This window comes from Chiroxiphia lanceolata, chromosome 13, assembly GCF_009829145.1.
Source record: "Chiroxiphia lanceolata isolate bChiLan1 chromosome 13, bChiLan1.pri, whole genome shotgun sequence".
Classification (NCBI taxonomy): Eukaryota; Metazoa; Chordata; class Aves; order Passeriformes; family Pipridae; genus Chiroxiphia; species Chiroxiphia lanceolata.
In genome coordinates this window covers 16,533,236-16,557,921 of record NC_045649.1, presented here as the reverse complement: position 1 = coordinate 16,557,921, position 24,686 = coordinate 16,533,236, and the positions used below count along the sequence as shown (strand labels likewise).

Sequence of the window (24,686 nt, the reverse complement as noted above, 5' to 3'; positions counted from 1 at the left end):
TGGAAGGTATTTAATGGTGCAAGTCACATTTTTGGAGCTCCGAGATGAAGAGGAGCCTGTGGCCCTTTGCTCCTGAGAGGCCGAGGATTTCCCCGTGGTTTCCTCATACCATCTACATTTGCTTTGTGCCAAAGTGCTGTTAATGGTAGAGACCAGGGTGTGAAGTCTGTCCTCAAGCTTCGGGTGGGGAGAGGAGTTTCCCCCTCCTGGGGCTCAGAGCAGCCAGGCTGTTGCACACAAATCCACCTGCGGGGGTTGTGCACCCCTGGAGCCTGTGGCCCCTGTAGCATTCCAGAGTATCTGGAGAGCAGCTGCAGAGAAAGGCTCTTTAATTCGTGGAGGCTGCCCAGGGCAGAAGGAGCTGGGGCTGCTCCCCTGGCAGGGGAGCTGAGCTGGTGCAGCAGAGCTGGTGCAGCCAGCAGGGCTGGGCTGGCTGGGATGTGCTCCCCGCTACAGGGGTGTCTGTGAGGGGCTTGGAAAACAGGCTTGGGAAGAGGCGCTTGTTCTCCACCATGCTGAGTGGGCTGGACTGCTGGAGCTGGCTGAAGCCAGCCCCGACACGGTGGGCGTGGTTGTGTCTGTGGATAAAGCATCAGGCAGTGGGGGAGAGTCCGGGCTCAGCCTCCTGGACCAAGGAGGACGAGAGCGAGTTTTCCACTTGCTGCTTTCCTAGGTGTCTGAGGAGGAAATGTAACCTCCAAGTGAGGGATTTCGGGTGCAGCTTTCTTCAACTCCACAATGAAATTCTGCTCTCCACCCCTGCAGAGAGCAAGCCACCTCGGATGGGTGGTGCTGGCGTGTAAATGATAGTTTTTGCATGCTCAAACCAGGCCGGGACCTGCCAAGCTGTGTCTGTACAGCTGTCCCAGTATAAGGCCTTCCCTCCCTGCCCAGGGCAGCTTGCAGCTTTTTTACCCCATCCATAGAGGGAAATCCACGAGAAAGCAGACGACCAAAGTGTTTGGGAAGGCTGGGCCATGCCCACAGGGCAGTCTTCTGTCTCCTTACTGTTTTCCTGCCCTGCTATAACTATTTAGAGCTGACTTTTCCAAAGCAGAGGGCTCTGGGGCACCTCTTGGCAGCTGATGATCAGTGAGAAGCCAGGGCTTTGGTCCTTCAGGGGCGAGGACTTTGGTGCTGGGCTTTTGCTCAAGTGGTTTTGCAGAGTTAGTCTTCAGGCTCTCAGCGGTATCCTCCAGCTGTGTAGCTGCTGTGGTGGGATTTGAGCAGTCGTGGCTTTCTGCAGCCTTGAGCCTTTGTGAAAACCCAGCTCTGTTGTGGGCAAGCCAGGAGAGAGAAAGTAGCTTCCCTTGGCACACACTCCAAGAAAAGACTGGAGAGGGAATAACCTTCTCTTGAGGAGGAGCATCCCTCGGGTTGGGCAAAACTGAAAAGTCTGTTAAAATGGGTTAAAGGGGGGTAAAATACAGGTTGTATAAGCTCTGCTCTTGCCCAGACACAGTAGCTTAGATTTAGGAAAACGAAGCCTTTATGATTTTTATCCTCCTCTCTGTAGTCATTCCTTTTCTCACACCCCACAAGTCACCAGGGTCCATGGTTTCCACCCTAAATGCATGTTTGGCTTGTCTTACAGGGTGACAGATGTTTGAGGATTGAACCCAGGGAAGGAGTGGTCCCTGCCAAGGCTGAGGTTCCTGTTGTTGTCACAGCAAACCTGGATGACACAGGGAAATTTGAGGATAGCATGAAGTTGTTCATTGAGAACAGCCTTACCAGTGTCATCCCAATCCAGGCTGTGGGCACTGGCACCACAATTACCATTGACAAACCGTTTGCGCCAGAGCTGAGTTTGGAACCCCAGTTCAAGTAAGAGATCTCTTAACTCCTGCCTCTCCTCTTGGCTTAGCAAGGAGCAATTATGCTGTAGACTTTCAGGCTATATCTTCTTCGGTGCTCCTGGCTCTGTTTCCCTGAAGCCAGAGATTCCTTTAGAAACATGTTGCTGTGCTCAGGTTCCTTAAATTGTTAGAGAGACGCCTCTGCCCAAATTAAGGGGCAAATGAGACCGTATGCCAAAGTCAGTAGTATGGATTTTTATTTAACAGTAAATGTGAGGCAGAGAGAGATAGAAAGAAATTGGAAAAAGAGAGAAAGGGGGAGAGAAAGAATGACAAAGAGACAAATTAAGTAGAGAAAATATCACTGCTCCGTGGATTCCAATGGCATCCCATTGATTCTCTTCTTCTGGCCTTTTTGGTGATGAAGTGTTCTCAAAGTGATGGTTTCAGTCTGGATCCATTAAGGGAAGCCCAGGATGGTGAGGGGAAAAAGCTCATGGTGATGAAGGAAGTCCCTTGTGGTGAGGGAAGATGTGGAAATACTACATTACCAGTATAAACCTATTCCTCTTTGCAATAACAACATCAGAAGGGCACCAAACATTATTTCTGGTCCACATTAAGAGCGGGAAATGAGGACGGTCTCCAAGCTATTAACACCTCAGATTGCTCACTAAGAGCACTTGACTGCAGGGAAATAGCAGCTCCCGTGACCTTTTCCATCTCTGCTTCTCCTCCAGCCTCGTTCCCTGCATTTTTCGATTCAAAGTAACAAACAAGGGGCGGCAGTTCCAGCGGCTGTTCTGGGGCACAGAAGGTTTCAGCACCTTTCGACAGCGTCATCCTCTCCCTGCCCTCAGTGTCACCAAGGGCAAAAATGCTTCCCAGAGTCCCACCACCCCTGTATTTAAGCTGCGGCCACGAAGTATGAATCTGCAGCCAGGCGAGACTAAGGAGCTGGTGGTGGAAGGCTTCTCCAGCATTGTCCAGGTGAGGTCCCTGCCAAGGGCTGAGCCTTCCCCATTAGGTCCCCTCCACTGGGGCTTCTCCTGGAGCCCCTTGACATTTGCCTGGGAAAATGAGCAAGGGCCTTCAAGACTGTTTAAGGCTACAGGTTTCCATGGCAGCACTGTGGCTTTCCTTGCTGGCCACCATCAGTTGCTAAGGCTTTTTTCTGATTCCATAGCTACCAAACCCCAGTGCTGATCCCACAATACGGGCTGAAGGAAGTATTGCTCCTTCGGGGCAAACAGGTTACCAGTGTCACCTACTCAGGCACAAAGGAAGGGCAGAGAAAATAGGTTACACTTAAAAGTAGGAGCCCAAGCAGAAAGTAAATTAAACAAGTGCCAAGTGGTTTCTCTGGGGTAAGCAGAGAGTAAAAGAGAAGCCCTGTGAAGGGAGGGAGTGTCTCACGAGTGCCTTTTGTGGCTATTGGGGTGCAGTGTTCTGGCCATTGGAGCACAGAAGAAATAGGCTGCAGCACAGGAAGAAAAGGGGGCAGTGTCTGTAACTTTGTGGCCCGTGGGGGGTGAGGAGCCAACACAGGGCGTTTGCTGGACACCCTGCCAGCACCACTGGTGACAAGTGACTCTTGCATGCAGGACGTGGAGGAGAAGCTTGTGTGTGAGGCAATCGTGGAACCAGAGATAACAAAGAAAGAGATAATCAAGACAAAAGTCACCTGCAAGTTCATTTCTCCCACTGTGCAAATATCATCCAGAGCAATCACTTTCTGTGTGGAGAAGGTAAGTCTCTGGATTGCATCCTGGCATTTAACAGCATGGCTCAGCAAGAGAGCTCATGGGGGGGGGTGTGCTTGTGTTAACACCCCTCTTTACCCTTCCTGAGGCACTTTCCAAAGTAAGTGAGGAGGTTTTTAGAGATAAGACTGGTTTTTAACTTCCTCAAAGTAGAATTGTGGCTACAGCTGCAGTGCTGAGGGGGACCGTGGCCACCTGGAGAGAAATGCCAGTTTCTGTGCTCACTGTCAAGGGAGGTTTTTGAGGATCCTCCAACACACAGTGATGTCTGAACACCAGTGCTATAGGGAAGCTGGGGAAACCAGAGGTTTCTGTCAATTCCTCAGGCTGATGAGGAAAAACTTGTCATCTCCTGTGTGTCTTTGCCTTCTCTGCTGTTGGTATGGATGCTCTATGGTATAGCTCTATGGTACAGCTCTGTGCATTTCCCCAAGCCTCACCTGCTTCAAAGGACCCCCACACGTCCTGCAGCTGCAGTGATGATGACACCAAGGCAAAGCAGGTGCCCTTTAGTCTCTGGATCCCAACTTCTGCATCATCATTCCCACAAGGGGTCTGGAAAAGATGTTGCATTATTTAGTTTCTGTGGTTTTGGGTCTCTCCTCAGGTTCCCAGGCTTCCATAGAAGCACTGAATCCTGGGAACAGGCAGTTCAGATGTAATGGGAAGCTTTTCAGCTCTCCCCAATGCCTGCCTGTGCTCTGCTTGATGCCACACTGATTTATGGAGTACTCTGGCACTGCAGCTGTTTGATATCAATACATCCAGAACTAGTTTCCCAAACTCTGTCTGGTTTCTCTGCACCATGCAAGAAGCCCACCACAATGCACAAACAAGAAGAAGGAGCTTAGGCTGATTATAGCTTTGAGGTTATAGACACCATGGGCCTGTAGCAGAGGCAGCAGGACACACATTGCAGAGGTACTGTTGAGGTTTCTGGCTGGCCACATGTTCATGGAATGTTCAAAGTTGACCTTGGGCTGCTGCAGGATCTCCATCACGGGCCAAATCCTGCTTGCTTTTCTCTTCTGACTGGTATCACTGCTTCTAGGAGGCTGCTGGAGCCAATAAGGCTGTGAGAAATGACTATATGTGAGGGAAGATCATCTTGTGCTGTTGTGCCCAAGAGAGGAGACAAAATTGGAGACAAATGTTCTGGAGTAATTTTCTGCCTTCAATTTTGTTCAAGCAGCTGCCTCCTCTCAGGGGTCTATTCCCTCCTCTGTACATGCAAGTGTTTCCTTGTCTCCCAAGGGAGACTGCAGTTTCCAAACATGCAAAGAATCAGCTATAGAGAAAAATGTCCTGGAAGGTTTAGAAACAAATAAAAAGAGTAAATAGAGATGTATGCACTTCTGAGGGTGAAAAATGCATTGGAAGGGGAAGGAGGTCTGTGGCTCCTTGAGGTTGTTTTTCCTTGTCTCCTGTTTCTGTAGTACCCCGATGATGTCCTGACTCTTCAGTACAAGCCTCTGTCTTTAAAAAACACCTGCTGCCTACCATTCCACCTTTTGCTGGACTTGGAGCAGCCATTCCTAATCTGTGATGCAAACCAGCAGCCCCTCCCTGCAGGGGCCCAGGTAAGCAGCCAAGGACCCTCCTGCCAGTGGGCTTTGAAGAGGGAGGGCTGTGGTGGTGCCCTTCTGCTGGGGGGTCCTCGAGTTGAGAAGTTTATTCCATAGAGTCAGCAGTGGACTGGCCTGAACTGTGAACTGAGTCAGCAGAGCTGCTGAAGGAAGCAAAAACTCATCTGAATTGGAAAGATCCCTCCTGGCTCTAAGATACAAGGAGAAGGGAGCAGGCAGCCAAGTGTGGGCAAGCCATGCAGCAGAGGTGTCTCCTGGAGAACACCCCAGCTCTCCAGCAGCCATCCTCTTGTATTGCTGCTGAGCGCAGAAACAGGAGCCTGTGAATCCCCCACCGGAGTGTGGTGCTTGCAGTCAGACCCTCCCTTGTAAAGAACTGAAGGGTGGACTGGGAAGCCTGTGCTGGGGTCACACTTGGAGCGTTTACGGTCTCGTGCTGTCAGACCTTGGGACTTCATCGTGTGGGTGACTGACACTCCTTGTCTCCTTGCAGCCTGTGAAGATGGAGGCAGGGCAGGAACTTCATCTCTACATCAGCTTTAACCCAGCTTATGAAAAGGATCCGATCAGCTGGGTAGCAGAGAAGACTATGAGGATCCGGCTTGTGGAACATCCTTATGAGGAAGAGATCACCGTTCGGGGAGAGGTCTACTTCCCGAATCTCCGTATCCTGACCAAAGCATTGGACTTTGGTTGCATCCTGAGTGACACAGAGCAAGTGCGTTACCTGGAGATGACCAACTGCAGCCCAATTCCTGCCCACTACCACTGGTCATTCCAGGTGGACAGCAGGAAGTACCCAACAGGGTATGTGCACCTTTGCCCTCTCCTGGAAGCTCTTTTTCCAGATGTCCTGTTTGTACTTTGCAAAGACCAAAGCTGTTTTCCTTTTGACTTTCCCTTGTGGAAATAACACCAACCAGCTGTGGTCAGGCTGAATGCTCAGGGGATAGGTGTTTTCCACGAGTTTGGTGCTGCTGTAGCCCCCCTACTGGTTTCCTCTAGGAAGGAAAGCTGGTGGGGAAATCTGCTTTCTCAGCCTTCTGTGGCCTGAGGCAGTGACGACCTTGGTGAAGGGCTCCTAGTCCCAGCTCCACAGTGCTGGTGGAGGCACTTTCCCAGCCCTTTGGCCCCTCTGCTATAGGATGGGTCCTCTCTGCAAGCAGAGAAACTGCTCTCTGCTCCTTGCTGCCTTCTCTGCATTCCCAGCCTTGGCCTGGAAGTGCTGGAGGATGCCCAGAAAGTCCCAATTCACACCACAGAAAGAGCTAGTTAGCACCTGAGCTGATGCTGAACATCTTGTTACCTTCCCCTTCTTTCTCCTTTTCTGAGACACCCCCTTTCTGAGCTCACTGCACCTGCACCCACCCAGGGGCTGCATCCTGACGAGGAATTGCTTGTGCAGGTGTCCCTCTCTCCCACTGCAGGTCCGTGATCATAGTTATGTTATTTTCCAGGTTCATACCTTCCCCACCTACCTCCAAACGCCAACCACAAATGTTCACGTCCAGCTGTGATGAGTGTGGGCGGTGTTCAAGGAGGTACTTCAGGCCTGGCAGTGTGCAGAAGCCAGCCAAAGCCCCGGAAGCAGCGCAGGACTCTTCCCAACAGTCAGCACACTGCCAGGAAAAAGAAGAGGGTTCTTCCCAACAGACATCAAAGAACTGCGTGGAAACAGAAGAGGATTCTTCTGAAGAGTCATCAGATTCAGAGGACTCCTTGGAAACAGAGCAAGATTCTTCCCTAAACTCATCAGAGTCAGAGAGCTGCATGGAAACAGAATGGGATTCTTCTGAAGAGTCATCAGATTCAGAGGACTCCCTGGAAACAGACGACGATTCTTCTGAACAGTCATCACCAGAGAAGTCCCTGGAAACAAAGCAGGACTCTTACCAGAAGTCATCTCATTCAGAAGACTCCCCGGAAGCAAAGGTGGGTTTTCTTGTGCACCTGCCACTTGTGTTGCCTCCCCCAGCTTGCCGCCAAAAAGCCGTGCTCGTGCCGACCTCCCCTTTTGCTGCCCTGCTGTTCTGTGCCCTGAGAGTGGGCTGGGCAGCAGGGCCAGTGGCTGGACATGGGGCATCTGGGGAGGGAGAAATAGGATACTTTTCCTTGGAGAAGCCCACTCAGATCCTACAGACCTATGCTGAGTTTGGGATTTTTTTGGCTTATTTTCCTTACAATGTAAAATGAGGCTTTTCTGCATCATGATGAGAAGCCTTCCAGTTTCCCTCCTGTAGCAAGCCATGTCAGATCCTGATCTCCATGTATGCCCTTCCCAACCCAGCTAGACTACCCGTTTTCAGGTCTCTGCCTTCACCCAAGTGCCAGCATTGCAGTGACTGCCCCAGAGCTGGCTTTTATAGAGTGAGACTTGGCAAGGTGGCTGTGTCCTGGAATGGAAAGTGCCTTGTCTTCCAGGTGCCACTATCCACTGCTGCAGGGCCTCAGAGCTCAGCAGAGACGGAGGAGTCTGGGCAGTCAGAGGAGGCAAAGCCCCCTGGCTTCAGAGCGGAGGAGGTGAGTGGGAATCTCTCTCACTTGCACGTTTTCAGCGTGGCAAGCAGGTCTGTTGCCCCCAGAGCTACAGAACTTCCTGTGCAGCACCCATGGAGGGCATTGCTCCCCTGGTACCTCATCAGGTGCTCAACAGGATATTTTTCAGGATCTTTTGGTGAGCAGCCTGTAAGTCAGAGAGAGAGGGAAAAGCCTCAGGAGTCAGATGAGCTGGGCTGGAGTCCTTCCCTCAGCTCCAAGAGCTCTCACCTCCAAGTCTCCTGCTTTTCTGAAGGCAGTAAAAACTGGTTTTAAAGGCAAGTTCTGCGGCAGAGAGAATGTCTTGCTGCCAGGAGACATCCCAGTTTACTTTAATGTCTGGTATTAATTAATGCATTGAGCAGTGAGTATGGCAGAAGATTTTCGCCATGCTCCCTCCACTGGTCAGTGGCATGGAGGCAGGATGAGATTAGGATGCTTCTGGCTGGTGTTTGAGGAATAGGCCCCTCCAGCTACGGTTGTACTTTGCTCCAAGCCACGGCTGCTCTTCTGCACCCATTTCCACGCTCGACGACTCGATCCCTCCTCCCCTCCTGCAGGTTTTCGATGTCCAGCCGGTGTCCGGTGTGCTGCAGCCAGGCAACAGCCAGCAGGTGACCTTCACCTTCTTTGGCCACGCCAACATCATGGCCCATGTCACGGCGCTGTGCCGGGTGGAGGGAGGCCCGACCTACAAGGTGGAGCTGAGGGGGGACACTTCGGTCCTCACCTACCACCTGAGCGTCAAGGAGATCGACTTTGGGCTGCAGGTACCACCCCCTTCTCCTGGCAGAGCTGCTGCCTTGGGACCATCACCAGCAGGTTGCTGCCCAGCCTGGCCCAGGGCTCTCTCCCCTTCCCAGCTCCTTCGTTGGCTCTGGGGCTTGGAAGTACAACCTTGGAGGGATATGTCTGGCATCCAGACCTGCTTTGTAATGGCCATCTCCACCCCCTCCAAAACGTTAGGAATTCCTTCTCTTCAGGGTACCTAATGCTGCCTCCTGGAGCAAGCAGGATCCCAGTGGGGATGTCCAGAGCAACATGTCCCTGAGACATCCCTCTGCTGATCCACTCCTAAAGCCTGAGTTCCAACGAGATGCTCCTGTTTAATGCTGTTGCTTAATCCACAAAATAACCCGGTTGGGCTTCCCGTCACTGCAGTTGGAGAGAATGTCCCAGAATAATCCCCACTTTACTGCTTTTCAGTTTAAAGTCCACAGATCTTTCCAGCTGCTGTCTCTGTCTTGGTGCCCCATCTCTCTCCCTTTTTGCTGGTATGTTGCTTGCCAATACTTGCATGCAGGTGCCTTTTCTTCTGGAATGCCTCGATGTTGCCTCCTTTGTTTCTCCTGGCTGTTGGTGACCCCTCAGAGTGCAGAGGGCCCGTGTCCCCTGGTTCATTAACTACTGGCCCTCCCATGGTTGTTCCTGCCCCTCTGCGTGCTGCCAGAATTCTCTGTTCCTGTGCAGGTCCCTGTGCCTGGGGGTTCCCCACATTCCCAAGTGCCTGTAGCTCATCCCCAGTCCCTGCTCCCGCGGTGTGTCTGCTTTCAACCCCATGAAAGAGGAAGGGGATTCCCAGCAGCAGGCCTGTGTCTGTAACTTCCCACTCCTCTGTCCTCTCTTCAGCTCTTTAATGAAGTCATTAAAGGAGAGGTCACCCTGCGGAACGACGGGAAGATCGAATTCACCTACGTGGTACAGAGCCCCAGCACTGGCACTGAAGACAACCCTCTGCCTGGTGTGCTCGTGGTCCAGCCCAACACAGTGAGTGGCACAATTGACTGACCCCAGCCCTGTATCAGGTGGCCAGGGAGAGGGTTAAAGTGAAAAAGGGGGGGAAAACAAAACCAAACCCAGCCATGAGAGACAGGGCTGTAAGCAATTGCTGCTGGGGGCAGAGAAGGTCAAGCAAGTGCCATCCTGACAGACTCCCTGTGGCCTTGGCTGCCGAGTGGCTCTGCCATCACAGGGCAGCCACCGGCGGGAGGCACGAGCACGTTGGTCACTCCTTGGCCCCCGACTGCTGAGCTCTGTGGCTGTGCTGGCACTGAGGCTCTTCTGAGGGTCACCTTACCCCAGCTGTGGGATCAGACAGGAATTATTCCTTGCCCGTGCCTCCCCCGTGCCAGCACTAAGCAGCACTTACATATTCCTTGCTTGGGCTTGAAGCTCCTCTGCCAGAAATAGTCTCAGCCCCTGTGCTGGTCCTTCCCTCCCCCCAGCTGTGCTGCTCTGGAGCAGCTTTGTGGGGCAGTGAGGGGGCCAGGGAGGAGTGGGGCTGGAAGAGCAAAGAGAGGAATTTGGAGCATCCCACCACTGTCCCAGCTTCTCAGTGCTGCCTGGATGTCTTTGAGGTGAAGCAGTGTTCCTTTGTCCCTCTTTGCAATGGGAAGAGGAAGCCGATTGGCTTTCCCATTTCTTCCTGCCTGTCTCCTACAAGGGGTAACAGGAGCTGCTGGCTCTGCTGAGAGCGTGGGCACTTCAGTCCTCTTCCAGAGTGGTGGCAAAAGAGCTTTTATCTGTTCAGCCTGGCTCTTGCCGGCAGAGGGCAAACGCCGTTAGCAGAGCCGTGCTCACGCTGAGCACAGGGCAGGCTCTGCTGGGGGTGCAGCCTTAGGAGCCCTCGGAAGGACACACTGCACCCTCTGCACCCTCGCCTTGGAGGCTCGAGCTTTTGGGTACGAGGAAGGTAGAAGGTGGTGTAGTCTGACGTTTTCTTCCAGATGAGAACCTGTCTTCTCTTCTCAGCCTGTCTGTGGCCTGAGCCTTCCTCCATTACACCCTCTTTGATGCATTGCCTCCCTCTTCTCCTGTCCCTTGCAGGCTTCCATTGAACCTGGTGAGGAGCAAGTGCTGAAGCTCTCTTACCTGCCAGGAATGCCAGGAGTCTTCTGCAAGACTTTCCAGGTTCAAGTGGGTCACCTGAAACCGGCAGAAATCTCCCTGAAAGGAGAGGCTGTCTTTGCCGGGGTCTGTCTGGACCTGCCCTGGAGCATCAAAGGTGAGCACTGCCCGTCTGCTCCCCAGCAAAGTCCCCACTGGGGTTTTTCCCAGCCGTAATGCCCAGAGGGCAGCTCACACCCATCTCCACCAAGCCTGGAGGTTGCAGGGCTGCCAGACCAACACTCACCCCTCTGGTTGCTTCCTGAGTATTGAGCAGACAAGCACATATAGGCTTTGTCCCAGGAACCATCCTGCAGCTCTTGCCAGCACTTCCGTCAGAGGCCTGGAAAGATGGCTAGGCAGAAAAGCTTGGGAAAGCTGTAAGAGACTGGCAGGGCTTTTGGCAGGGTTGGATTTGCATGACACTGCAGGGGATGAGATGCTCCTCTGTGGGGCGGAAGATGGGTGGGAGTGACCATGAGGATTCAGAGACAAGCAGCAGCGTCCACTTTCCAGAGATGGCTTTCTATTGATGGGTTGTGTCTGGGAGAGACCAGCATTCGGGGGAGTGGGACTTCTCAGCTTAAATGGCATTGGCACTGCACCCACGCTTCTATTTGTGAATGTTTTCTTCCTTCAGGAAGTGAAAAATATAAGAGGCTATTGAAACAGGCAAAAGAAAAGCTGAAAAAAGACAAGCAGGACAAGAAAGCAAGTGTTTGGAGCAAGGCTCGAATCAGGAATCAACACGTGAAAGGCCCTAACATTGTGGTAAGAACAGCTGCAGTCCCATTTGGCACATGCCACCCTCCCCATGTCACTTGAGGCCCTGGCCCCCCGCAACACCCCACAACAGCTTCTCAGTGCCCTGCTGGCACTTGGGACCTCCCTGCCCACACCTGAGCACAAACATTCATCAGCTCAGCGTTGCCCCACCTCTGGTCATGGTCTCTCCTGGAGATGTACCAAGCTTCCTGGCTACTCCCCTTGCTGGGGAGCTTGTTGCTCCCAAATCAAGCCCTAGAAGATTTACAGACCTTAGTAGCAGCAGCCTGACTGTGCCCTGCAACTGTGCTGGCAGTGCTCAACTCCAAGAGGCACCAGCTGGGTCGGGGTTCCCTTTTCAAGGCAGTTTTTGTCCAAGCTGCTTTGGCACTGGCTGGGGACAGGCAAATACCTGAAGCTCTGGAAGGCTGCTGGCTTGTCTGTCTGGCCAGATCAGCTTTTCTAGCAGTAGGTGGGAAGGCACAGATGCTGCAGTTATTTCCCTGGAGAGAAGGTCCTGGCTAAGAGAGCAGAATGTGTCACGGACACTGAGCAGCCAGACAGGAGGACCCCCATTCACCCTCTCAACAAGAGCAGGGTGGGATCCTCTTTCACATACAAGCCTGGGCCTTGGGAAGGGTCTTTGCTAACCAGCCACTGCCTTCCCTTCCCTCAGGCAAACACTTGGCTGAGGATGGAGATGGAGCGGATGCTGATAAACGAAAATGCTCTGGGGCTGCAACCAACCCTCATCTCCAGCCCCCCAGAGGACACTGTCTTTGACAAGCACGTTCCTCAGAAGCTTGTCCAGTGAGTCCCTACTCCTGTCCCCTCTGCAGGTGCCCTGAGGGCAACACCCAGCAGTGTCCCCTGCTCCTGAGAGCTCCTTGTACATGCAGAGCTGGGAACAGTGGGCACTTCAGAAAGGGTCTGATCCCAGTAGCTGTGACAGCAATAGCTCGTGAGCAGCTGACTGTCCTCCCTTCCCCAGCACCACACTGAGCTTTGGAGCTGCTTAAACATGTAGCCACGCTGTTGTTTAAGGACTGTCCTTACTCCTCCTTCCAGAGTTGAGCTACCTGAGTACATCCTGGACATGGGCACTGTTGTTCAGGGTTACAACAAAAGCTGCACTGTGAAGATCACCAACACCTGGAGGTACCCAGTGGCCGTCCGGGCCAATGAACGTGCCCTGCGTGACACAGGTAACCAGTGCTGGAGAGGCTTCCCGTGGGCTGCAAGGAGCTGTCTCAGATAGATTAGCTTAAGTCACTGCACATGGGGAGGTTTTTTGAGCTTCTTCCTGCCAGTGCCCCTGCTGGGAGCTTCAGGGCCAGAATTCTCCTGGCCAGCCATGCCCAGGGACCTGGCCTACCTGTGACTGCCCTGATGCTTCCCTGCAGGGGCCTGATGGGCTGATTACCCTCCTCACCTGCCAGCATCTTCTGCCTTTGGTTCCCATCGGCATCAAGTTTCTTTGGGCACTCTGCGGGTGTGTTGCAAACAGATGGAATCTGTTGTGGTTGGAAAGTGCTTTGTCTGGAGTTCACACTGTCACAGCTCTTGTGTTCAGCCTTTATTGAGGAAACAGCCTGTTTGATCCTCTGGTGGATCAAAGTAGGCTTCCAAAAAAGGCCTGGAGGCAAATCTGCACTTCCATCACAAAGTGGCTCACTGTGTCTGAGGGCTGCTCAGGTGTCTCCTCTAAGTTTCTGTCCCAGGAACAGCACAACATGGGGTTTTTCCCAAGGCTCCCAGCAGGACACCCATATGGCCTTAACATGCTTATGACACATTTCATATTGCTTGTGTATCTCAGCTGCTTTGTTTTCATCTGTTCAAGGTTTCAGCATATACCTGGAGCCCGTGGATTTCCTGATCTACGACGCCACCAAACCATTTGAAGTGAACTTTGCAAGTGCCAACCTGCCCGTGGGAAAGGTGGATGTACTCCTGCCCATCAAGGTACTGCAGCTTTTGGGGCAGGCAGCAGGCTGGGCACAGCAGTACATGTCAGCTGGACTCTCAGCTGAACTCTCTGTCCTTCTCCAGGTAGAGAAAGGCCCCACGCTGCACATCCGCCTCCGTGCCACTGTCGTTCAGCTGCTGCTCAGCCTCTCCAGGGACAGACTCCAGTTCCCCGATGTCCAGGTTGGGCAGTGCTGGTATGAAGCAGTCCGGCTCTACAACCCGTTCAACGCGCCCTGTGAATGGTTCCTAACTGTCAACCATCCTGCCAAGAAGGTAAAGCCCAAGCGAATGTAACACAGAACGTTGCGGTCGGGTTTTCTTTGCACCTCCTGCCTTTTCTGTGCCTGTGGCTGCCTGAGCGCTTGCTGCAATGTGTTTGAGGAAGCTTTTGAGGGTCCAGATCAAGGCTGCTTTGCCTGGACCTGTTCCATTGTCTGATGCTTTGCTTCTCTGCCATCCTCACCCATTCCTCCTCCTCCTCTGAGGACAGGACGGTGGCTCCCCATCTGCTTGCCCTGCCTGCAGGTTGTCCCTCCAGTTCTAGACTGTAGGGGCCACTCCAGGTTTGCTGTGGGTGCTCTCAGCACCGGGACAGGATCTCAGAGCACTCCAGGAACCAAGGCTCTGTCCTCACAGACCAAGGAGACCTCACACGACTGGTTTCTGTACTCAGGTGAACAAAAGTTTGAAACCGGCTGTGCATCAGAAGGAACTCCAGGCTGTGAAGGACGATTCCCATGTCTTTCAGTGGAAGGCCAAGGAGGGAACCCTTTATGGTAGAGAGTGGTGTGACCTGGAGATCCAGTTTTCCCCCCTGGAAGAGGTGAGATTGGCAGGTGTTGCCCCACGAGCTCTCTCAGGGCAGGGTGGTAAGGACAGCCCGACGTAGGGAGTGGCAGATGAGCTTTTCCTCCACGGGCAGCTTTCTGGAAGCCCTGCACTCACTGGGCCTCAGTTTCCCCTGCAGCACACCCTTCTGAGAGGTGCCTCACAGAGAACATCAGGGCACTGTGCTGTGGCTGCCTCTCTGCACATGGGGGAGATCTGCCTGACTACCCTTGTCTTCCCCCTTGCCTGGTTGTATTTGCAGCCTGCGACGCTGGGTGCAGAGCAGCTGGCACAGTCACAGGGCATCAACCTGGAAGGGCCAATACTGGCTCATCCTGCTGCTGGCACCAACAGACAAAACAGCCACTAGACACCTTCCTGGGCACGGCAGGACAGTCACCTGTAGTGGTGTGCTGCCAGCAGTCCCTGGGGCTCTGGCCCAGCCTGCCTGCACATTTCCATGCAGCTGGGGAGTCGACTTCAAGGATGGAACATTCCCAAAAGCCCTTTGCATGTGGCCACTGGGACTTGGAAACTGACAGGGTGTAACAGGATGGACACAAGTGCTTCCATGCCCAAGAACAGTCCCAGGGATCTTTTCATTGCTAGAGAGATATAACCGACCATCTTGCGTCAGGCTTTGACCAGAACCAAACACTGAGCAGAGAAGACGACCTTTATTTTTAGCCCACCAGAGCTCATCTGCCTCTCTCATGGAGCTGGTGTTTGCCTGATGCAGCAGTGCCAGGACTGAGGGCCTTTCTCATGTGCTCCTCCATGACTAGGGGAGAGAACATCTGATAATCCATTTTACATCCACCTCATACCCAAATACCCAGTTACACTGCACACCAAGATTCATCCCAGTTACTCAGAGCCAAGGACACAGATGCTGTAGCCTCTACCATAAGTAAATATCTGGGTTTCCATTCCCCCTGGAGGGACTGATAACACCCCTGACCTTTGGGCAAGGCTTGTATTTGGGGTCCGGTCACCTAGGACTTCATGGACAAGTTTTCTCTTTTCAGAAGTCCTACAAAACCGAGCTGAAGATCAACGTTCGTGGGAACAGCCAGCTCCTCGTGCTGCACATCTCAGGACAGGGTCTGGAGCCACGGCTGGAGTTCAGCCCCACAGAGATCAAGCTGGGAGCAGTGCTCCCGTGCAGCCCTGAGCTGGAGAGGACAGTGGTAGTGAAGAACCCCTGCGAGTTCCCCATTGAATTTTACTCATTGGAGTTTGATGAGGAGTACCGTGAGGAGGAGAAGGTGAGAGGGAAGGTCTGGTCCCCGTGTGCATGCTCCCCAAGCTCTGCAGCACTCCAGCCTTCCCAGGCTTGTGCCGGGGAGATGGAGGCAATCCCCAGGGCAAAGCCCAGTGGCACTTTGAGGTGAGCCATCCCTGCTAGCAGTCTGTGGAGAGGCTTGGATAGCCTGTGTTGTTGGGAGGAAGGAAGGAGGGAGAAGATGGGCTGAGTCTGTTGGTATGATGGAGGTTGATAGAGGAATCTTGTGGATGGTTTCTCTTCCCCACACACACAGATCCTGCGGACGCTGGAGGAGTTTGGAGACCAGGCAGCCGTGGTGATGCCTCCACGCGCTGTGGGTGAGAAGCTGCCTCCAGAGGTGCTGCAGTACTATGAAAAATGGAAGAAGATGGAAGCTCTGAGTCAAGAAATTACGTCTAAGCTCAAGGAAGAATCAGTCGAGGACAATGGTAAGGGTTTGGCATTGGCTGTTCTGACTGTGGACATAGCAGGGAGCCCAGCCCACACACCCTGAGCTCTCTGTCACCTTGTTCTCCATGCAAAGCCCATGCTTTTATCAGCCATCTGATCTCCTGCCTGGTGGAGGAATTCCTGGGTGAAGGGCTGTGGCACCCTCTGCCAACCTGGAGTGTAGCCAAAGCCAGCTCCTATCTGCCTGCCATGGACTGGGGAAATATTCAGGATATCCCCTTGAGTCCCTTAGCCACAAAGAGTAGCATCAGATGGATGCTACTTCAGCCAGTAGGACCAGGTCTAATATCTCTGGCTCTTTTATATTTGCTCCTTCCCAGCAACAAAAGCACAAGCTCACATTGCTTTCAGCTGTCTCCTTCCTGGGATCTGAGGGGATGGGGAGGACGATCAGGATCCAAGATAGGCAGGAGGCTGACTTTTCTACTGGTTCTGCACAGTAACGCTTCAAGAGAGCATCAGGTTGTTAAAGGACATGGTGGATGAGTCTGACAGGCCCATCCATCAGGCCGTCAAGCGCTACACCCGTCCCGTTGTAGAAGAGGTCAAAGCCCAAATGCCCAGAGGGATTGCCATCATCGTCTATGGGACACCCCGGACAGGTACGGGAGCCACAGTTCTGGGCTGCAAGGAGAGGGGGAAGCAGGAGAAATGCATCCTGGTGGACCGTGGTGCCTGAGACAAAGTCCTCAGCTGAATATGAGGTGGAGATGATCCACCTGGGGCTGGAGTTCAGTGCTCATAACCATGCTCAAGCTGCCTCCCTTGTGGTCTCCCCTAGAAGGGCACTTCTCTCCCACCATCCTCAAAACTTGTTTGTGAGTTTTCCAGAGCCTGTCCCTGAAAATGCCTCACGTGGAAGTGTCACCAAGCAGTCTTCCTCTCTCTCTCAGGAAAGACAAGGGCGGCGGTCGCCCTGTCCAAGTATTATGGTGTCCCCCGCTTGTCCCTGAACCTGGTAGTGCTAAAAGCCATGTCGGACAAGCGCAGCTCGGCGGGGCGCCGGGCCCGGGAGCTGTGCATCGAGGCTACCCGTCAGCAAAGAGCCATGAGGGAACAGATGCCGGGTAAGGAGAAACGCTGCACCCGGAGCATGCTTAGGAAACCACCACGACCGTCCGCTTCTGCTTGCTCAGAGAAATGGTCTGGCAGCCCTCGGGTCTCTTAGGGAACATACGTGCTGTGCATCTCTGGCTAGTTTGAAAACAAAAAGCTCGATTTTAAGGGCTCCCAACAGGGCACTTTTACTGCCATTCTTGGCACGTATTCCTTTTTCTAGGGGTGGTGAAGCACACCTGTCTCTTTCTCTGAATTTTTTATATTTCCTCAAAGCTGAATCCAGCTTGCTCCTCATGGGCAGCAGGCAGAACCATTGCCCACCTTCACAAGGAAAAAGCCCTCTGAAGTGGCTCATTAAGCACAAAACAACTATGTGTGGCTTTGCAAACGTGAGGGGAAGGGAAGAATAACCTCCCAGAGAAGTTTCCAATGAGAGACATGCTGTAGATGAGCTCTTTTCTCCAGAGATTTTCCTATGCCCACTGTCGGGTCACGCAGCTTGTGCACGCTGTGCTGTTCTCCAGATCAGACTGGAGACTTTCAGGAAACTTTACTGGGCAGTTGGCACCCTGAGCTCTGCAGGGTGAGGGCAGATCTACTCAGTGTGGGGAGAAGTTTTGCATTGCTCCGCTTTGAACCTGGTTGGGTTCAGAGCTGGTGGAAGGAAGAAGGGTCTGGATCCCAGCTGGGGTTTTCCCACATGGAGGATTTAGCTCCAGCAGAGACGGGTGATGCAGCTGGGGCAGGGCTGCATGTTACAGTCTCCATGTGAAAATGCAGGATGGGCGCAAGGTGTGGAAACAATGGTCCTGGAGGATGAATCTTTGGCTTCATCCGTAGGGGAACTACTGTGCTAGCAGTGTCACCTGTGTACATGTTTGTTAGGAGGGGCCTAGAGCTGGCTTTAAAATCCAGTATGGGCTGTGCTTTATCCTGCTGATAAGCAGGGAAGGAGCTGCTTCTGGGAAGCAGTGCTGCTAGTGCCCAGCAGGCTGGGGGACAAGTGCCATGTCCCTTCCAGGGGGCAAGGCTGTGCCCATTGGGGTGGAAGGTGCCTGCTCGCTCCTCACAGCCCTGCTGAGCCATCTGTCCCCTCTGCAGGTAAAAAGGGTACTCAGGCCAAGAAAACCCAGCCCGGCCCTGGGGACAAAGCCGGGAAGAAGACCATCAGTATTGGACACCAGGGCCCCTCAGCAACCAAGGATAAGGCATCTGACAAACTCCAGGCAAGATTTTCAGTGACCTCCAAGGTGAAACATGACCTGCACTGGTTAATGCCTGGGACCTTCCTGTTGCCGTTGAGAAGGGGCTGCTTACAGTGGAGGCTCCATGTCACCAAGGGCCTAGTGCAGGGTCTATAGTGCCAAGAGCCAGCTGGGCATGGCTTGGGGTGGGAATATGCTCTGGTAGAAAAGCACCATTGGTTCTTAATGGTTTGTTGGCAAAGTGCCTTCCTGGCTAACTTGGCTGCAGGTGGTGAGCAAGGCTATGGGAGGCTGTGCCGGGGACTTGCAAGCTTGGGTCTCTGCTGGCCAAGGGATGGGCCCTCCAGAGCTGTCTCCTGCAGCTGCCAGCCTGCACTGCAGGGTTGTCTTTGTCTCCGCTAGTGAGGAAGCCCAGATCCGAGCCCAGCAGTGGGAACTGTCCAGGGCTTTCTGCAGGGGTTTATTTTCCGTACCCTGTTCCACATTGCAGATGGCAGCCGTTTCCTGCGCCACTGCTCCTGCGCCTCAGCAACTGACCGTCCTCACCAGGATGGGGAGAAAGGAGAAAATGAGGAAGTATTGGAGCTGTGTGCTGCCCGAGGAATTGCTGGTGGAAATCATCTCTGAACGGCTGCAGGTACGTGGCGTGGAGGAAACAGAGACGTTCCTGCTCCAGAGAGACAGGCAGTGAGGTACAACTCAGAGAGGAGGAGGTCTATGCCTGCTGCTGGAGGAACCTGTGCTGCATGCAGAGATCCTTGGGGGAAGCTGCAGATGCCCTAAGTTGGCAGAGTGTAGTGCAAGATCCAAGCTGGTCTTAGTTAATGCACTTGGAATGACAGTGGCTGGTGTCCTGAGACATCTGCATTTACTGACCCGCTGTGAGCCCAACGTGTGCGATGGCTGACTCGCTCTTCCTGTTTGTCTCTCCTGGCAGCTGAGTGACTGCTACAAGGGAGTGGTGTTTGATGGCCTGGAGACCCTCTTTGCAAGCAGCCTGGCATCTTCTCTCCTGTGCGTGCTCAAAGCTGTCAGCAATCGCCCTCATATCCACATTGTAAACATCTTCCAGGATTCTGAGTTTTGGAAAAGCAGGCGGATAGCTGCAAGAGAGAAGGCGGCAGCTAAAAAACAGCAGAAAGGTGAGATATCTCCATCCCTCTCAAATCTCTCTCAAGCCCTCGACCTTAGCTATGTGTATCTGGGTTTGCAGCAGAGCTTGTAAGAAATCTTTTTATTGATCCTTCCACCTTCTGCCTCAGTGTAGCCAGCACTCAGCTCACAGCTTCTTTAAATACAGCAGAGCTGAGGCTGTAAGACTCACCTTAATCTCAATCATTAAAGCTTGGGTGCAAGTGCAAGCTGGCATGTCTCAGTGACTAACCCCCAGCCAGCTGTCCACAGCCGTGGTGCACCTGAGCCAGGCCACAGTTTGGGGGGCTGTCTGAATTTTGGAGCAGGGATGTGAGCTCCGCAGTGTCTCCTGGCAGGATGAGAGGCTGGGTCAGGAAAGAGCTGTGAATCCTTATAGCTGACCCAAAGCCCCAAGCTCTGCTTGCAGTCACTAATGGCTTCTCTTGTGGTCTGTGCTGAAGCACGGGAGAAGGAAGAAGCTGCCCGGAGAAAGGAAAAACGTCTCTGGGATGTGGATGTGGATGAGTACGAAGCCCTCTCTGAGAAGCAGAAAGCTCTACTTGATTACAAAATAGAACAAATCAAGCGTGAGCGGAAGGAGAGGTAAGGAAGTCTCCCCTGGGTTACTCCTCACGGTAGTGTACTTGGAGGGTTTCTCTGCTCCAAGGACCTTGGTTGAGCTCAGAGGGGTTCAACAGCAAAGGCCAAAAGCAGTACAAGGATGGCCAGGTCCAGGTCCCCGGTTCCCAAGAGAGGAAGGACCTTCCTCTGTTGAGATGAGAATGTCTTCTCTCCATTTTAGCCATGAGCCCTCTGGCTTAGACATGGCCTGCAGGGAGCTGGGCTCTGGGCTTGCCTTGCCACTGCCCACAGAAGTGTCTCAAAGTGTGTGATGATTCTCATCTTCTTCATCATCCCCCTCCTTCACCAAACCCGCAGGATTGTGGTGTGGGCTGGTGTGGGACACAGCTGTGCTGGCTTGATTTAGACCCTGGTCCTGCTATAGATGAAGTCCTTGCAATGCTGATGTACAAGGGCTTTCCTTAGGGTGGAGCACCATCCATAAAAGCTTAGGCTGCCCTTCAGCTGCAGCAGCAGGTGAACCCAGGAGAAGCTCTGGCCCAGCAAGGCAGCCCAGCTCAGGAGGATGCACAGGAAGAGTGTGGAGCTGGGAGGGGAAGCTGTTTAAAGCGAGCATGTCTTTCAGCACTTCTCTCAGCCCAGGCTGATGTTTGTTGCACTGGGAGGAGATGGCCAGGGCTGCTTCAAATCAGTTCCCAGGACAGACAGCACAAGTGTGCCCTGGTCACAGCTGTGTTCCAGCAGGAAACCTGGTGGTTCAGAGCCTGATTTGCAGGAGGGGAGTTCCTGCAGCCTTTGCTTTTTGATTGCTATGATTATTCTCATTAATGAGCAGGCTCTGCCCAGGCAGAAGGGGGAAGAAGGAGCCAAGTAAGCATTGGAGGAGGGATAAGTAGGTGTTAAGCAATTTATGGGCAGGTTTAAACTGGGAAACCAAGAGAGAGAGGGCTTCAGTCATCACTGCAGAGAGATGGTGGATCAGCCTTTGGCAGCGTGCTGGAGGTGTCCGGGTGGACCTCAGGGGAGAAGTTGCACAATTCATACCTTATGACAGCAAAGCTTAGGTTTGGCTGGCCCAGCACGTCGCCTCCCACCCTTCCTCACTTGGGATGTTCCCAAGTTCTCTGGGTTGAGGAAGGTCCACGGAGATGGTCTAACAGTTCTGCCTGCCCTTAGGGTCAAGGAGTGAAGGGCAGAGCCAGCTGGAATTACGTTTCTGATTGTGACTCTCAGGGGTGTTTTCTCTTTGGCTTGCAGAAGAGAGCAGGAGCGGCTGGCTCGAGAGCAGGAGGAGCAAAAGGCATTGTTACAAGCCTCAAAGAAGCAGAAGCAGAATGACCGCTCAGTGAAGCTTAAGCTACCCGCAAAAGAGAAGCAGCAGGAAACCAAAACCCCAGATGTCCAGCAGAAGACCAAAAAAACAGCAGCAAAACAGCAGCACCAGGAAACCAAAACCCCAGACGTCCAGCAAAAGAGCAAAAAACCAGCAGTAAAACAACAACAGCAAGAAACCAAAACCCCAGACGTCCGTAAGGGGAAAACAACATCAAAACAACATCAGCAGGAAACCAAAATCCCAGAGGTCCCAAGTAAGCGTGAGAGGATCTTGGACCTGAGGTTCGACATCTATGAGTCTTCACAGAAGGAGATCAGACACATTCTATCATCCTGGGACAGGGTTCAGGGTATCATGCACAAGTCCCAGTCTTCCCCTAAACACAAAGGTGAGAAGAAGAGTGGTACATCTCCGGAAAGGCCAGAGAAGAAATATCTGGAAGAACATGGCAGCCACAAGAGTCATCACCAGGAAGGGGAAGTTGCAAAAGGCTCATTCAGAAGCCAGGGTGCCGGAGTGCCCTGCTTGGACTTCCACACCACGCGTCGTGAAAACATGTTTGAGAAGATCATGAAGAGCGAGAAGCTGCCACCAGCAAAGCAGGTAAAAGCCTGCAGGGCTCAGATGCTGAACTTGCCATGGTCTGGGGCCCTGGAACAGTGTGTCCCCCAGGTGATAACAACACAGAGCCTTGTCGAGGCACTGATGATGTTCCACAATAGCTCCACAGTATCTATGTGGATGGGGAGGTTCTCAGCCTCCCTCAGATGTGTGGAAAGTGGGAGTGCTCTGTGTCCAAGCATCCCATCTGTTTAGAGAGTTTCTCAGTCTGGAAATCATTAAAAATGGTCCCAGGGCAGAGCAGCTCACAGGCATTGTTCTCTTCAGCTGAGTCACTTGGGAGAGGTTTCTCTCTTGGTCCCACTGTAGGTCCTGCCTCTGCTCTGGAGCCTGCTAACCCACTGGGCATAAAAAAAGCACTTGTACTCCATATAAATCAAAAACTCCACTGCTAAAAACTCAGGGCCTTTAGAGAAGGAGTGTGAGGATGAAGGTGACAGGAGTATAAACAGGCTTTTCTCTTCTGTTTTAGATTCTGGACTCTCTGGGACTGGGTCCCTTAGGGCCTCCCATTCTCCCAGGCTTGCTTTTGTCTGTGGTCCCCTACCCAGAGGAGGACAGGGTCCCCGCAGCAGCAGAAGACCTCAGACACTTCATCCTTGTTGAACCTGGAGGTGCTGCTGCAGAAGATGATGTGGTGGGTACTCCTTTTGTGCCTTCAGTGAGGGTGCCAGGGCAGGGAACAGGTTGGATGGAGAAGGGTCACTGTGGAGGGGCAGTGAAGATGTGATGGGGCCCCATGTCTGCAGGCATCCTTTCCACCAGAGATGAGAGAAAAGAGACAGCTCTGCTAGAGACATAGAGCAGTTCTGTAAGACAACAGGAAAAAAATCACTTAAACTCATCAACTTGCCTTGATGAGAGGGTCCTCAGTGGGGAGAGGGTCCTGGGTAAGGAGGGGTGTCCAAGGCAAGACAGAGACCAATAAGGAAGACCAAGTTCATGGGCAGGTGGTGATTAATTATTCTCTCTCCTGTTGGCTAACAAACCCCATTCTGCTTTCCAGGATGGAGGTGTCTCAGGGCAGGTCTCACCTCTCTCCCTTTTCTCTCTCCCCTTATGTCAAGGCCCCAGAGGCAGAGGACCACTTGAAGGAGGGGGAAGACACAAGCAGACATGACTCTACCCAGGAAAAGCGGAACTCTCCCCAGAGCCCAAAAAGTCTCCAGGATCACTCCTCAAAAACACCCAGAAGTTCGGCTGAGTCAAGGAAAAGCGAACTGCAGAGTGACTCAACCCTCAAGAGACCTACCAGGTGAGCTGCAAGGCAGGAGGTGATCCCTGTGCTTCACGCTCATCTTGCCAAACAAGGTCCATTGTCCTCAGTTCCGCAGCGACCCTCTGCCAGTGCCTCCATGGGATGGCGAGTGCACAGCCCTCCTCCTTGTCTCATTTGCCCCTTAGCAATGTCTGAAGCTTCCTTTTTAACTGCCAGGCTAAGAAGGTTCCGGTGGATCGTTCCTGCCCACGGCGAGGTGGAACTGAAGATCCGCTTCAGCACCACAGTGCCAGGGCAGTTTGACCAGATGATGAATTTTGAGATCCTGGGGTCAAAGCGCCTGTACCAGTTGCCCTGCAGTGCCACTGCCCTGTACCCCAGCATCAGCCAGAACCCATGGTAAGGCTGGGCCACGGGAGCATCCCACACTGCTTCCCCCGACCTCAGAGCCAGGGCTGCCCCTTGTGGCTGGGGCAGATGGTGCTGCCTGAGTCACCCAGCATCCCTTCCTCTGCTGGGAGCTGGGAGGCTGAACTGGTACCTCAGCCACCAGGAAGGGTGATGGCTTTCTGACTAGATTTCCTACTTGGAGCATGTCAGAGCTCCTCATTCCCCATTTTCTCTGCCCAGGCTGGTGTTTCCTCGCTGCAGGAAGAGCAAGGAGAAGGAGGACATCATCATCAAGGAGTACGTCATGAGCACAAAGCAGTTCTACTTTGGACCACTGCTTTGTGGCAAGTCAAGAGAGTGGTATGTGCTCCCTGCTCCCAAGTGAGCATCCCTGTGTGCTGCCTGTACAGACTGAGATGTCGGGAGGGGGTCTCCAGGGCCTTGTGCTCTCCTGGACACACTTGCAGACACACTGTCCCAGTGGTACAATCCAGGGCAGTCCCGGGCAGAGACCTGAGAGGGGTGAGGGACCACAGATGTGTGACCGTGAGCAGATAACAGGCAAATGAGCCTTGGAGGAGCTGCTTTGCCAGCCTGGTGGGTGCCCTGGTGTCCAGAGCCACCAGAGCTGCTCCTGTCAGCCCGAAGGTGACTTGGGGCAACTTGTGTCCCACTCCACATCTCAGCTCCACCCCTTAGGAAACGAACTTTATGGTGCTTTTTCAAGTGCTTTGAGCTCTACAGGTAGACTAAACGAGCAAGTGTTCTCTAGATGGTTTTGTAAACCTTGCATTAATCTCTAATAGTAGTGAGGTTTTGTGATTTGACCTGCCAATATGTGTGTGTCAGAGGGGAACCTACAGCAGGAATTACATTTTCCTGAGATTCCATTGCATCCGCAGTGCTGGAAAAAGTCTGCCTAAAAATGTTGTCATTGTAGCTGTTGGCATATTTCTGTTTTTAATGTCACTCTTGTTTTTATTTTTTTAATAATATTTGAAGTTAAGTTCTTGTCTCCATGGGAGCTCTGGAGGGTCAGGCTGATGGATGGTCTGAGACTTCTGTTTGCCTTTTTAACCCTTTCACTCCAAATTCAGTTGCACACCTCAGGGAAGGGTCATTTGTTATCTTTCACATTCCCCTTGGGAATTGATGCTTTTGATTTCTTTCCCTCACACTTTTGAGCTAACCCGTGCTAGTCTGATGACTTTCTAAAACAGATAAGCAGAACTATTTTGAAAACATCTTTTCCAAAACCTTTCTCTATCC

At 52.8% G+C, this 24,686-nt stretch overlaps 1 protein-coding gene across 1 annotated transcript in view; it reads left to right on the top strand.

The window, feature by feature from the left end:
• LOC116793592 (hydrocephalus-inducing protein-like) overlaps nucleotides 1-24,686 on the top strand; it is a 59,060-nt gene that overhangs the window by 21,408 nt on the left and 12,966 nt on the right. Inside the window, exons 18-47 of the mRNA XM_032701540.1 lie at nucleotides 1,595-1,827; nucleotides 2,540-2,789; nucleotides 3,404-3,547; nucleotides 4,999-5,142; nucleotides 5,642-5,955; nucleotides 6,606-7,080; nucleotides 7,570-7,668; nucleotides 8,244-8,453; nucleotides 9,313-9,450; nucleotides 10,510-10,687; nucleotides 11,210-11,340; nucleotides 12,011-12,144; nucleotides 12,403-12,539; nucleotides 13,178-13,299; nucleotides 13,387-13,578; nucleotides 13,979-14,128; nucleotides 15,162-15,401; nucleotides 15,675-15,849; nucleotides 16,312-16,473; nucleotides 16,765-16,938; nucleotides 18,032-18,156; nucleotides 18,626-18,772; nucleotides 19,073-19,277; nucleotides 19,731-19,872; nucleotides 21,109-21,179; nucleotides 21,294-21,790; nucleotides 22,281-22,445; nucleotides 22,876-23,063; nucleotides 23,244-23,426; nucleotides 23,658-23,777. Coding sequence (XP_032557431.1) covers nucleotides 1,595-1,827; nucleotides 2,540-2,789; nucleotides 3,404-3,547; nucleotides 4,999-5,142; nucleotides 5,642-5,955; nucleotides 6,606-7,080; nucleotides 7,570-7,668; nucleotides 8,244-8,453; nucleotides 9,313-9,450; nucleotides 10,510-10,687; nucleotides 11,210-11,340; nucleotides 12,011-12,144; nucleotides 12,403-12,539; nucleotides 13,178-13,299; nucleotides 13,387-13,578; nucleotides 13,979-14,128; nucleotides 15,162-15,401; nucleotides 15,675-15,849; nucleotides 16,312-16,473; nucleotides 16,765-16,938; nucleotides 18,032-18,156; nucleotides 18,626-18,772; nucleotides 19,073-19,277; nucleotides 19,731-19,872; nucleotides 21,109-21,179; nucleotides 21,294-21,790; nucleotides 22,281-22,445; nucleotides 22,876-23,063; nucleotides 23,244-23,426; nucleotides 23,658-23,777 — 5,645 coding nt within the window. The remainder of the gene's footprint in view (nucleotides 1-1,594; nucleotides 1,828-2,539; nucleotides 2,790-3,403; nucleotides 3,548-4,998; nucleotides 5,143-5,641; nucleotides 5,956-6,605; nucleotides 7,081-7,569; nucleotides 7,669-8,243; nucleotides 8,454-9,312; nucleotides 9,451-10,509; nucleotides 10,688-11,209; nucleotides 11,341-12,010; nucleotides 12,145-12,402; nucleotides 12,540-13,177; nucleotides 13,300-13,386; nucleotides 13,579-13,978; nucleotides 14,129-15,161; nucleotides 15,402-15,674; nucleotides 15,850-16,311; nucleotides 16,474-16,764; nucleotides 16,939-18,031; nucleotides 18,157-18,625; nucleotides 18,773-19,072; nucleotides 19,278-19,730; nucleotides 19,873-21,108; nucleotides 21,180-21,293; nucleotides 21,791-22,280; nucleotides 22,446-22,875; nucleotides 23,064-23,243; nucleotides 23,427-23,657; nucleotides 23,778-24,686) is intronic.